This window comes from Zonotrichia leucophrys, chromosome 5, assembly GCF_028769735.1.
Source record: "Zonotrichia leucophrys gambelii isolate GWCS_2022_RI chromosome 5, RI_Zleu_2.0, whole genome shotgun sequence".
In the NCBI taxonomy this organism is placed as follows: Eukaryota; Metazoa; Chordata; class Aves; order Passeriformes; family Passerellidae; genus Zonotrichia; species Zonotrichia leucophrys.
The window spans coordinates 18,395,908-18,407,222 of record NC_088175.1 but is presented as its reverse complement, the minus strand read 5'-3'; the positions used below and the strand labels follow the sequence as shown (position 1 = coordinate 18,407,222).

Here is an 11,315-nt window from a genome sequence, read left to right as displayed (position 1 = left end):
TGAAATATTTCTACAGTCTCTCCTCCCTTACAGTGATTGAATTTCTTTTTTCCCATAGTGCTGTGGAAGAGAGGAGGAGAGCAACAAGGCAGGGCAGAAGGGGTGCCCGGGCTCCCTGTGTGAGAGAGCTGCTTTGTGTCCAGTCAGGACCACGTGGCCCCACCTTGCACAGAGGCCTGAGCCTTGCCTGGGCCCGGTGTGCTGAGCAGCTGTGAGGGGTGCAGGGATCCATCTCCTCAGTGAGAGGCAGATACCTGCAGTGATGGCCAGGCTGCTGGCCAGGGCCTGCTGCCTCAAAGCTCTTTCTCAGGCTCCCAGATGCCCTTCTGGGCTGGTGGCTGCCAGACCCTGGAGCCACGGGCCTCTCACTGCCTACATGCCTGAAGCTGTTGCCTTCCCCAGACCCAAGGACCACCAGGATTTGTACAAGCTGTCAGTGGAGCAGAGTGACATCTTCTGGGGAGCACTGGGAAGGAGCCGGCTCACCTGGATCACCCCCTTCCACTCTGTCCAGGACTGTGACTTGTGCCAGGGCAGAATCTCCTGGTTCCTGGGGGGGCAGCTGAATGTGACAGGTAAGGAAGGAGATGGACAAGGGATCATAACAAGTGCTTGCAGGTGCTTCCATGTGTGTGACTTCAGCCCTGGGAATGTATCAGCAGAGCACAGAGTTAAAGGTCTGGAGAGAGGGGGATCCCCAAAAGCTCCAGTTGTCCTGCAGTGGCTGTAATGTGAGGTGCGGCTAACCCTAAGGAAGCAGCTGGGTTTCATTGGAGAGGTCACAGCTGGATTGGTGTGTGCTGGGAGCTGGGTTGCTCTCCCTCGGCCCCCGTGGATCCCACTGCAGTGCAGTAGCTCTGTCCTGCAGGACCATAGGCACTAAGCCTGAAACCCTGTGCATTCAGCAGGCAGGGTTGCTCTAGGTCATTCCTGCTCAGAAGAGACAAGATGTGTCTGTAGAAGGCAAAATACAGGAGAAATGAGCCATACTGTCACCACTGTAGTGGGAGCCTCTTCTGTGCACTGGGGCTATTGGCTTAGGGTGTCTGTCCGAATAAGACACAGGGTGGTGACACTGTGTCCTGCTCACAGTGCTGTTGGTTCCTGTGTTCAAAATACAAGACAGACCTCTGAGAAAATCAGATGTTATGTAATCTATTTGGGAACAAGAGCAGGAGTTATTTGCCTTTGGGATTTGACATCTTACTTTTTCTCCTTTTATATGCATTTCTTTCTCTCCTGGAAAACTACAAAAGGTCAGGAGAAAAAACTTGGTGTGCAAATGGGGGCTGCTGCATCATCCCATGACTTTAGCAGGTTTAAGGAAAACAGAGAGTGGAACAAGGCTTCTGAGGAAACTGCAGCTGCCAGCAATGTGGGAAACTACATGAAAGATCTGCAGCCAAAGCCTCAGTTTACAATGTCCCTGGAAAGCCAGGAGCTGTGCACTCTGTATTTACCCTGGCTCTTTTCCATCTTGGATGAATGCACTCTGCAGCCTTCCAGTGCAGAGCTTCCCTTTGTCCTACATTTGTTATTTAGGAGCACCACCACTAAAAACTGCCCTGGTTCACCCCGGAGGCAGCTGCAAGGCAGTGCTGGGTGGAGCGGCAGCTTAGTTAATGTTTGTCAGCACTCTGAGGGCACTGGGATGTGGCCTCCAAAGGGACTTCAGGAGTTTTCTGCTCTGGACTGCATGAGGTCACAGGTAAGGAGGAAGCTGACAGTGGGGCTGGCAGGTATTGGACTGGTGAGGAGCATAACAGGCTTGGGGTGGTGCTTGTTATCTCCTGGCTGCTATCCACAGGGTTGCCCAAGGCTAATGCTGAGAAGACTCACACACAGCCCTGACTTTGACCTGAAAATGGGACAGGCAGTGCTGGCTTTATGAGAGGTAAGAGGCACTGAGTGTTGCCCTGTCAATTATACTGGGTTTTCCTTTCCAGTGAATTGTCTGGACCGTCACGTCCATGTAGCCCCAGACAAAGTGGCTTTAATCTGGGAGAAGGATGAACCTGGACAGGAGGTACGGGTGACGTACAGGTCAGTAATCACCTCTCAACATATCAGAGGTATGTGGTAGCATGCATGAACACTGCACAGGGCTGATCTGCTGATGTCTGTCATGTGAGGGAATGCAGCATCCCTTCACACAGATTCAGACTATGGCAGCTGTTGGCTTGCTTTTGCTGGTCTGAAACTTCAGCCCTGATGAAATCTCCTGGGCCCTGAGGAGTCCCTGCCCAGCTGGGGAGGCAGATATAAGCCCCTTGGGGCAGCCCTGCAATGCTCGTAGGTAAGACACACAGGCAAGTCACATGTGTGCCTTCTCACCAAGGTTCCTGTTATCTAAACTTCTGGGTAAGTGGTCTGCAAGGAAGGCAAATTCACAGCTGCCAGTGCATTGAGAAATCCCACACTCATCCTCATGTCAGCAGCGCTGCTGGATTTGGCTCTCTGGGGTGCCTGCCTGTCCAGCCCTGCTAGGTTGGTCTGGGGCCTCCCACCTTCCAGCTTAAATTGCCTGCTCTCTGAGTCACTGCCACAGAATTCACTTAAATCCCTCTGCACACCAAACAAGTCCTTCTGTCCTCTCTGACTTCAGGCCTCACACAACAAATATGGCCAGTGACTCCTGCCAATCCCTATGCATGGAGAGCCCTTCCATAATATGACTCACTGACAGCCAAGCTGTGGTTTCTGGGAGGGCTGCTTCTTGGGAGAGGCATCTTTCTGCTCACTGCTTTCCTACAGCTGCTGTTCTTGCTTGACCTCAGCTTTAGTTAAGCATGGGACCCAGTTTTGGGGAAAGATATCTAACTTCTCACATGTAACCTCCAGATGTGCAGCGTAGTGTCACACTCGTTGTGCAGGTTGGTAAGAAATGTGGAGGCTGTCATTAGGAAAGTCAGCTGAGGTGTTGTGGGTTTGCTGAGCCAGGGGAATTGCCAGTGGCTGTTGTTGTACAGAAATCATTCTAATTTATGTCTTTTCCATAAATAGCAGTCTATGTTAGAGACTCTCTTCTTTCCTTCCCACTGATTTTTGCAGCTCTCCCATGGTTTTCCAGAGTGTGGAGGGTTAGGGTATGTAGGGATATAAGCCGTGTCCTTGTGACTCTTTATGCATGCAGGTAGGATCTGCAGGAAAGCCTCTAACAGTGCCATTGCTTCTTTGGGCAGGGAGCTGCTGGAGCTGACGTGCCGCCTGGGAAATACCCTGAAACGGCAAGGGGTGAAGCAGGGTGACAGGGTGACAATCTACATGCCCCCGTGCCCACTGGCAGTGGCCAGCATGCTGGCTTGTGCCCGCATCGGGGCCGTGCACACTGTGGTGTTTGCTGGCTTCAGTGCAGAGTCTCTGGCTGACAGGATCAGGGATGGTAAGAGGCAATGGGTAACAGTGACATATTTCCCATGGGGGACAGTGCTGAGCTTGTTGGTTCAGCTGCTCAGAGGGCTCAGGGTTGTGGGGATGGCAAAGGTTTTCTGAGTGAGACTCCCTGGGCTCTCTGAGAGTATCCTGACATAATGTATAGTTGTGGAGCAAGTACTAGCAGCCCAAGAAATGGCATGAACTCACTAAATACATTCCAGCCCATGGGGTGAACAGGTTTTCTCTTTCATCCATGGGACTCAAGGACTGGGATACAATGTCTCCTGTAAGGGGATGCAACACAAGCAGAAATGAATGGAAAACCAAGATGCAAAGCTGCTGTATTTGTTGAGTGAAGACATGAGTACTAAGGACAGGGATACAGAGAGGTGAAAGGTCATGGCAGAGCCAAACTGCTCTGTGACTGGTGAGAGGGGCAGGGTTGCTTATGTGGCTCTTCTGTCTCCTGCAGCCCAGTCAGAGACAGTGATTACAGTGAACCAGGGGCTAAGAGGTGGCAAGATTATTGAGCTGAAGAAGACAGTGGACCAGGCTGTGAAGCAGTGCACTGGAGTGAAACGAGTTCTGGTTTCCATGAGGACCACCAGCAAGGTTCCCATGACAGCTCTAGATGTGCCCCTGGAGGAGGTGAGAGGCTGCCCAGCCATTCTGCCACTTCTCCTGGGCAAAGTGCTTGCTCTGGGTGCAGGGACACTGGGTGGAGAGGATCTCACCTGGCCATGGCAGTTTTGCTGGCATTAACAGAATTTGGGGACATCGTCCCATAGCAGCAGTGGCAGTCAGAGCTGCACACAAGTTCAGGACAGTCCCAGTAACCATTAGAATGGCCACTGGTGTGTCTTCCCACACTACCAGCCCTGTATGCCAGGGGCAGGCAGTGCAAGCCAGAGCACATAGGAAGGTGGACAGGGGCCTAGAAACACATGAGACATGGGCTGCTACTTTGTAAATTGAGCCTTTGACTGCCACTACACTGTCACACACGGGTCTGCTGGCTGACCTGGCATGTGCCAATTATCCATAGCACACAGGGTGGCTAGGCTGCCAGCACGGAGCACAACTTCTGAACAGGTGAACCCCTGGCATGCATTTCTTCTGAAAAATGTTTGTAGGGAGCAGGGTGCTCCCTCTGAAGAGATGCACAAGCAGGTGTGGGGATGACACAAGGGAGGCTGTGAGACCCTGAGAGAACTGCTGTGCTCTTTCCTGCAGGAGATGATGAAGGAGGATGCATACTGTGAGCCTGCTGTCATGGACAGTGAAGACATGTTGTTTCTTCTCTACACATCAGGCAGCACTGGCAAACCCAAGGGCTTGGTTCATTCCCAGGCCGGTTACTTGCTGTTTGCTGCTCTCACACACAAGGTAATGGATCCCAGCCACAAAGTGCTCATAAGCCAGCAGTTCATAGGCAGTGCAGGGAAGACACATGCTCCTTGTTGCATTACAAGCTCAATTTTATCCAGTGAAAAGCCTCTGGGAAGCCCTCCAAGACCCAGCAGACCACATCTGGCTACAGGTAGTGCTCCATAGCAGGGTCTCCCAAATACATACTGAGCTCTGAGCTACCTTCTTGGCTTTCTTCTTTCATTGTCCTACACTGACCTAAACAGAACTATTAGATAGGATACTCAGCCTTGCAAGAGTAATTTTATATTACTGGGTTAGGAGGAAAAAGCCAGTTGGCTTTTCCTAAGTGTAACCACCCCAGCTCAGGTGGGAGGTCAAAGGCAGTGCTTCTGGGAGGAGCACATGTTCAGTACCTGTAAAAGCTGGTGAGTGCCCTCATGACAAAGAGTCTGTATCTGAAGAGTGTGGGTCATCTTCGGGAAGAGGAAAACCTTTAACCACAACACATGCCCAAAACAAACTTAGAACTGGATAAAAGTGCACTGAGCCCAGCACAGAGACGCCTTTGGCTGTAGGAATGGTTGGAAGGAGCATTCCTGTGACATAATATGAGGTTCCATGTAAGAGGGAGCTCTTACCTGAACAGCCCCTTAGCTTTGGATCTGGCTCTTCCTGAGTGTGACTGCAGTTCCAGTAGTGCCTCAGAGCACACACCCTGGGACAAAGCAAGCTCAGGGCTGGCAGTTCTTCTCTGTTAGCCATGAGTGCTGAAGGCCATACCTCCTGGGGGTGTGCAGAGGTGTGGGAGCCCTTGGTTTTCCTGTGAACTAAGCTGTGCCCAGTGTGATGGGTGACCCTCTCAAGACCCTCAGAGGTTTGCAGGAGCCAGGGCTGTCATTCCAGAATGGCAGTGCAGGGGGTGAGCAGTGTGTGGCCATGTTAGCTCCCAGGAGCACTGAAAACCTGGACACAGGGCTGGCACACTCAGATCCCTCAGCTGGATGGGGCAGACTGCTGCTACCATGACTCACTGCTCCACTAAAAAGAGACCAAAGAACTAAGAGAAGCTTCCATCATGGCACCTCTGAACACTTGAAGCCCCAGAGTCTCCACATGAAAGTCAGCAGGGAGCTGCAGGAAGAAAAGGGTGGGGTCTGAAACCACAGAAATCAGAGAAGACAGCAAGGAGTGATAGGCTAGTGGGAGAGTAGCCCCTAGGAAGCTTTCCAGGTACTGAGTAAATGAAGAATGCTTTAAGAAGCTGGTTGTGTCGCTGCCAATGTGACAGCACTCAGCTCTGCCCTGCACAGTGTAGTCATCATTCCTTCATGTTCCAGCCTTGCAGCCAAGGGTCGCTTGAGGAATAAATGGGGCAGTGGGAAGAAGAGCTTGTTTTGCTTTCTGCCTTTAGGCACAGCACTGCACTCACCCAGCTGAGATGGAGAGATTCCAGCTCTTGTGGGCAGGCTGGGGTTGCTCTGGGCCAAGGCATCACATGGTCCCTCTGCTTGCTGCCTCACTGCTCCTGTGCTGGGCTCCTTGCTGAGCTCAGGGGGTTTGGAGTGTTTACTGTCCATCTGGAGTCCAGCAGCGCCTACAGGAGGCTCATGGAGTCCTCTACCACTTTGCCCTTGCCTACAACTCCTCTCCTTCCACATGGTCACATAAGTACAGATGCATTTTTCTTACCCAGAAGGTTCTGGGTATTACAGGATACTTGGATCAGCCTTGTCTAGATACCAGCAAAAGGAAAGAAAAGCTGTATCTCTTACCATTGGAAAAGAGCAAATTTGTATGTGGGGTTTTTTTAAGTGTCTGTCTCCTGCATCTTCACAGTTTTGGTTTTTATTTAACTTCAATTTTATTTACCTAATTTTATTTTTTCTGACCTTTTTTTTTTAAAGAAACTCTTTGCAGGAAGAAGGTGTCCCTGCAGGGGTGGTAGGTAGACAGAAGAACACAGTAATTTTAGGGCTGACAGAGAGTACACTGCTCCCTGTTGTGCCCCCTGCAGGAATGCAGGCCCAGGTGAAACCCTCACTGCCTCTCTTTCCTTGCTCAGTATGTGTTCGACTACCAGGACAGGGACATCTTTGGCTGTGTGGCAGACATTGGCTGGATCACAGGACACACGTATGTGGTCTACGGCCCCCTCTGCAATGGTGGTACCACTGTCCTTTTTGAGAGCACTCCTGTCTACCCTAACCCTGGTGAGTGAGGTGACTCAGGGGAGCTGCAAGGGAAAGTCGTTTCCTCTGCTTAGGAAGCCACTGCTGCTTCTCCAGGGGTGGAGCTGTTAATCCCTCTCCTTCCCTGCAGAAGGAATGGTAGCAGAGCTAGGTGATGTGAAGAAAAAGGGGCTGCTGCTCCTGAACTTCTTCCATCCTTCCCACCATACAATTAACTTGGCTGGGGGTCCTGGTGCTGCTGGAGAGCCTTTGCTCTCATCTCTTCTTTCTCTGCCTTGGTGTTGGGCTGGGAGGACCTGTGTGGATGCTTACTGGCCCTGTTTCCATTCCAGGCCGCTACTGGGAAACAGTGGAGAGGTTAAGAATTAACCAGTTCTATGGGGCACCCACGGCCATCCGCCTGCTCCTCAGGTACGGCAATGAATGGGTGAAGAAGTACGATCGCTCTTCTCTCAAAATGCTTGGCTCAGGTAAGTGCAGCAAAGTGGGCTGGGGCAGCAAATCCCTGGGCATTACATTGTGCCTCTTCACAGTGTCCTGGGCTGACTATATGATGCTTTTATCCCCAGTTGTCTTGTTCTGTTTATACTGAATAATAAGTTTTGCACCTTTAAGACTTGTTCCAGAGAGTGAAGGGGGGAGAGAAGAAGCGCACAGTTTGTTTTCAGACACTGCACTCACTCCTCCACATTCTTCTTCCTGGACTGTTGTTGTCTGCAAATGCACAGACAGTGAAACAGAGCTCTCCTTTGTTTTAGTTAGTTTTAGCTAGCTGAGACAAAGAAGTTCCCTGGACTGTGTTTTTTTCCCTTTGGACCTGCTCTGTTTAGACCTGTTCTGGACTGAGGGTTTGCCAAGAGTAGCAGCATGAGACCCCAGAGTCAGGAGGCTGCACTATTTCTGCTCTGCCCCATTGTTTTTCCCCTTGCAGTGGGGGAACCCATCAACAAGGAGGCGTGGGAATGGTACTTCCGTGTGGTCGGCGAGACACGATGCCCAGTAGTGGACACTTGGTGGCAAACTGGTGAGATGCATTGATTCCTTGTTCCAGCTTCTGCTCTCCCAGGCTTTGGGAGTGACCTGCTGCTTTTCTGGCCAAGTGATAGTGGTTGTTGCTGCCAGTCTTGTACGAGCAAGGCTGTAAGGGCCCTTGAACACCCAAACATACAAGAGAAAAATGGCCTTTAAAGCTAACCTAGATAAACATGGGGATTTGAGGGTACATCGCAACAGATCCCTGCTGAACTAAATGAGCATAATCATGCTTCTGCAAAGTTTCTTCCCCAGCTCTCTGGCAAAGCCAGCCCCAGCCTGTGCAGTATGTAGTAAGGGACGGGACAAATGCTGTTGGCCAAGCAGTGCTACTTGGCATTCCTCTTATCCCTGACTTTGATGAGCCTTACAGTTTCTTTTCTTTCAGAAACAGGAGGCATCTGTATCTCACCCCGTCCTTCTAATCCTGGAGCTGAAATCCTTCCAGGAATGGCTATGAGACCCTTTTTTGGGATCAGCCCCTCCCTCTTGGATGACAAGGTATGTTTATAACCTGCAGTCCAGCTGCTGGCTCAGCCCCCTTTCCCCCAGGTGCTTGCTGTGTGTACTTGCCAGTGGGAGTGGAAATCTGTAAGCATCTCTTTCCTTCTCATCTCTGCTAGACAGCAACCATCCTTACTGGAAAGGGACAAACAGGGAAGCTGTTTTTCCAGCTAGTGCAGAAGTTGAGTTGTTGTCCAGCTTGCACTGTCCTGACCAGAGAGGCTGTGTTTGGGCTCCCTGGCACATCTTTCCAGGAAGGACAGGGCTGGGCAGGGCAGGAGAGGTCTCCCTGGAGAGGCCTTGCATCCCACCATGGGAGGCATTTTGTTGCAGGCATGTGCTGGGAGAGACTAAGCCTATCCTGTTGAAGTGAGGCACACAGGACCCTCCTCACTGCCCTCCCTGATTTCCATCACAGCATTGTTAAACAGGCAGTACCTAAACATCCCAAGTATCTTCAGCCATGGTTACTAAAAGGTAACTATTTCACAGGGAAATGTCCTTCTGGAAAATGACGTCTCAGGAGCTCTTTGCATCTCACAAGCCTGGCCTGGTATGGCACGAACCATTTACAATGACCACAAGAGATTTCTGAAAACTTACCTGACTTCTTATCCAGGTAAGGAAAACGTGTGGCAAGACACTTGCACATGTTTGGTTGGGTATGGTTGGTTCCACTTGCTGGCTTTCTGTATGGGGCAGGATTCAGGAGAGCTGGTATTGCTCCTTTGTTTTTCCAGAGACCCTCCACAGTCCTGGAGCCTTTCATCTCCCCAGGTCTGATATCACAGCACTGCCCCTCACCAACCTTCCCAATTGGATCACACACTGTTTTAAGGCAGTGGATTTGTCCTTCTGCCCCCAGTCCCCTTGAGCACAGACCTCTTGCTGCATCTCTTGCAAACCCTGTCAGCCTCTGTGACTCACCCAGAGCACTGAGCAAGCCCAGAAGTGTGTGTCTGTCTTGATGTAATGTGAAGAGAAGTAGCAAGACCACAGGCACCTGCACTGGAGCAAAGTGCCCCCAGCACACGGTGATGAGACAGGCACAGCATTAGCCACTACACTGCAGAATGAGGGCAGGAGCTTGATGATAGAGCAGGACCAACACAGGCAGAAGACTAACAAGGAAGGTGGGCGCATTTACCCTGAGCAGTTGAGGAAGAAGCAGAGTACATGGGCCTTGAAGCCAACAGAGAGGAGGAAGGGAAATATAGCTGAGTATAGCTGCTGAGCAGCTCACATGCTCCCTCCAACAAGTGACTATGGCATGGTTCTGGCTACTGCAGGATTTTTCTTCACTGGGGATGGTGTGTATCGTACCAGTGAGGGCTACTACCAGCTAACAGGACGGCTGGATGACATCATTAGCATCAGTGGACACCGGCTGGGCACTGCAGAGGTGGAGAATGTTGTGGTAAGAGATGTGGGTGGGACGTAAAGCCATCCAAACTAAAGCACTCAGGGACAGGAGGAAAAGATCAGTGCTTGCAGACCTACTGAGGCAGGAAGGAAAAAGGGCAGAGGCCATCTGAGGTCCTTCCTTACCCTCCTTCATTATTGTGGGCTGCAGCAGCCAAGTCAGGTCAGGGCAGCTCCAGGAGGCAGCCAGCCTGCCAAAAGCACTGAGTCAAAGCCCTGCCCTGTTCTCTTCCAGAATCACCATGTGGCAGTGGCAGAGTCTGCTGTCATTGGCTACCCACATGAGATCAAGGGAGAAGGTAAGATGCTTTATTTCCTGCCCCAAAACATCTCCTGGGGCTATGGCACTGCAGTGGGAAGTGGGACTGGTAGCAGTGCTGTGTCCACACCATACAGCTTGTTAGCGGGGATCTCAGCACATCCATCACAACCTGCACCTGCTCACCAACCAGCTAGGCTTGGCCTCAGGTGGCAGCAGCATAGGGTGGCAGCAGCAATGCTTCTGTGTGGCCAAAAGCACGTGCTTTTGGCTACAGAACATCCCCTGAGGCTACCAGCAGTGAGGGGATTTCCTGGCACTAGGTCCAGGCAGGTCTCAGGGGCATGGTATGCACCGTGCTCAGTGACCTGGTGGTCCTCCTGCCAGGAGCCTATGTGTTTGTTGTGCTGAAGGAGAAGGCCGGTGACTACACACAGGAGAGTCTTGCTGCTGAGCTGCAGGAGCTCATCTCAAAGAAGATTGCTAAGTATGCAACTCCAGATTATGTTCAGGTAACACAAGCAAACTGGTCTAACACCCACACTGGCAGATTGGCCGAGCCCTTTCTCTCTGCCTTGACTCTGCTCCTCCCCATCACAGGTCACACACCGGCTGCCCAAGACACGCTCAGGGAAGATTATGCGTCGGGTGCTTCGGAAAATTGTGGAGGACAAGGCCAGTGAGCTTGGGGACCTAACCACCCTGGATGACCATGAGGCTGTGCAGCAGATCATAGAGGGACACAAGCACCTTGTGGAACAGCAGAAGGGCCACTAGCTTGGCTCTGTCAGCAGCCACCTCCTCCTCCTTCACTGCAAAACCAGGGAAACATCCAGAAAAGCCACTAAGCAAGCGGTGGCCAGTAAGTTCTCAGATCACACCTCCAGTGCAGTCTTGAAGTGACCTCTCCACAGCACAAGAGACCCTCAAAACCTGTCTCCATACACCCATGTAGACAGAGGAGAGAACATGCCCCATCACAGGCAAAAGAGTAAGGGGAGATAAGCTATTTCATTCCATGAAAGCAGAGGGCAGAAAGCCCTTCTTGAGGTTCCTTGTGCCTTGCAGTAGCTGCAGAGGTAGCAGCAGGCAGGATGTCCAACCCTGGATATGGGATACTACTCCTTCCTCTGCTTTGCTCTTTTGCAATAGTCTTGTCCAGA

At 51.5% G+C, this 11,315-nt stretch overlaps 1 protein-coding gene across 1 annotated transcript; it reads left to right on the top strand.

Moving 5' to 3' along the window:
• The first annotated feature begins 87 nt into the window (after positions 1–87).
• On the top strand, positions 88–11,136 carry LOC135448294 (acetyl-coenzyme A synthetase 2-like, mitochondrial). The gene is made up of 14 exons (XM_064714131.1): positions 88–575; positions 1,947–2,043; positions 3,183–3,382; positions 3,848–4,023; positions 4,609–4,761; positions 6,809–6,956; positions 7,268–7,405; positions 7,867–7,959; positions 8,356–8,468; positions 8,964–9,090; positions 9,761–9,888; positions 10,129–10,192; positions 10,540–10,664; positions 10,753–11,136. The coding sequence occupies exons 1-14, from the start codon at positions 263–265 to the stop codon at positions 10,927–10,929; spliced, it is 2,052 nt and encodes a 683-aa protein (XP_064570201.1). The 5' UTR covers positions 88–262; the 3' UTR covers positions 10,930–11,136.
• Positions 11,137–11,315: the final 179 nt, after the last annotated feature.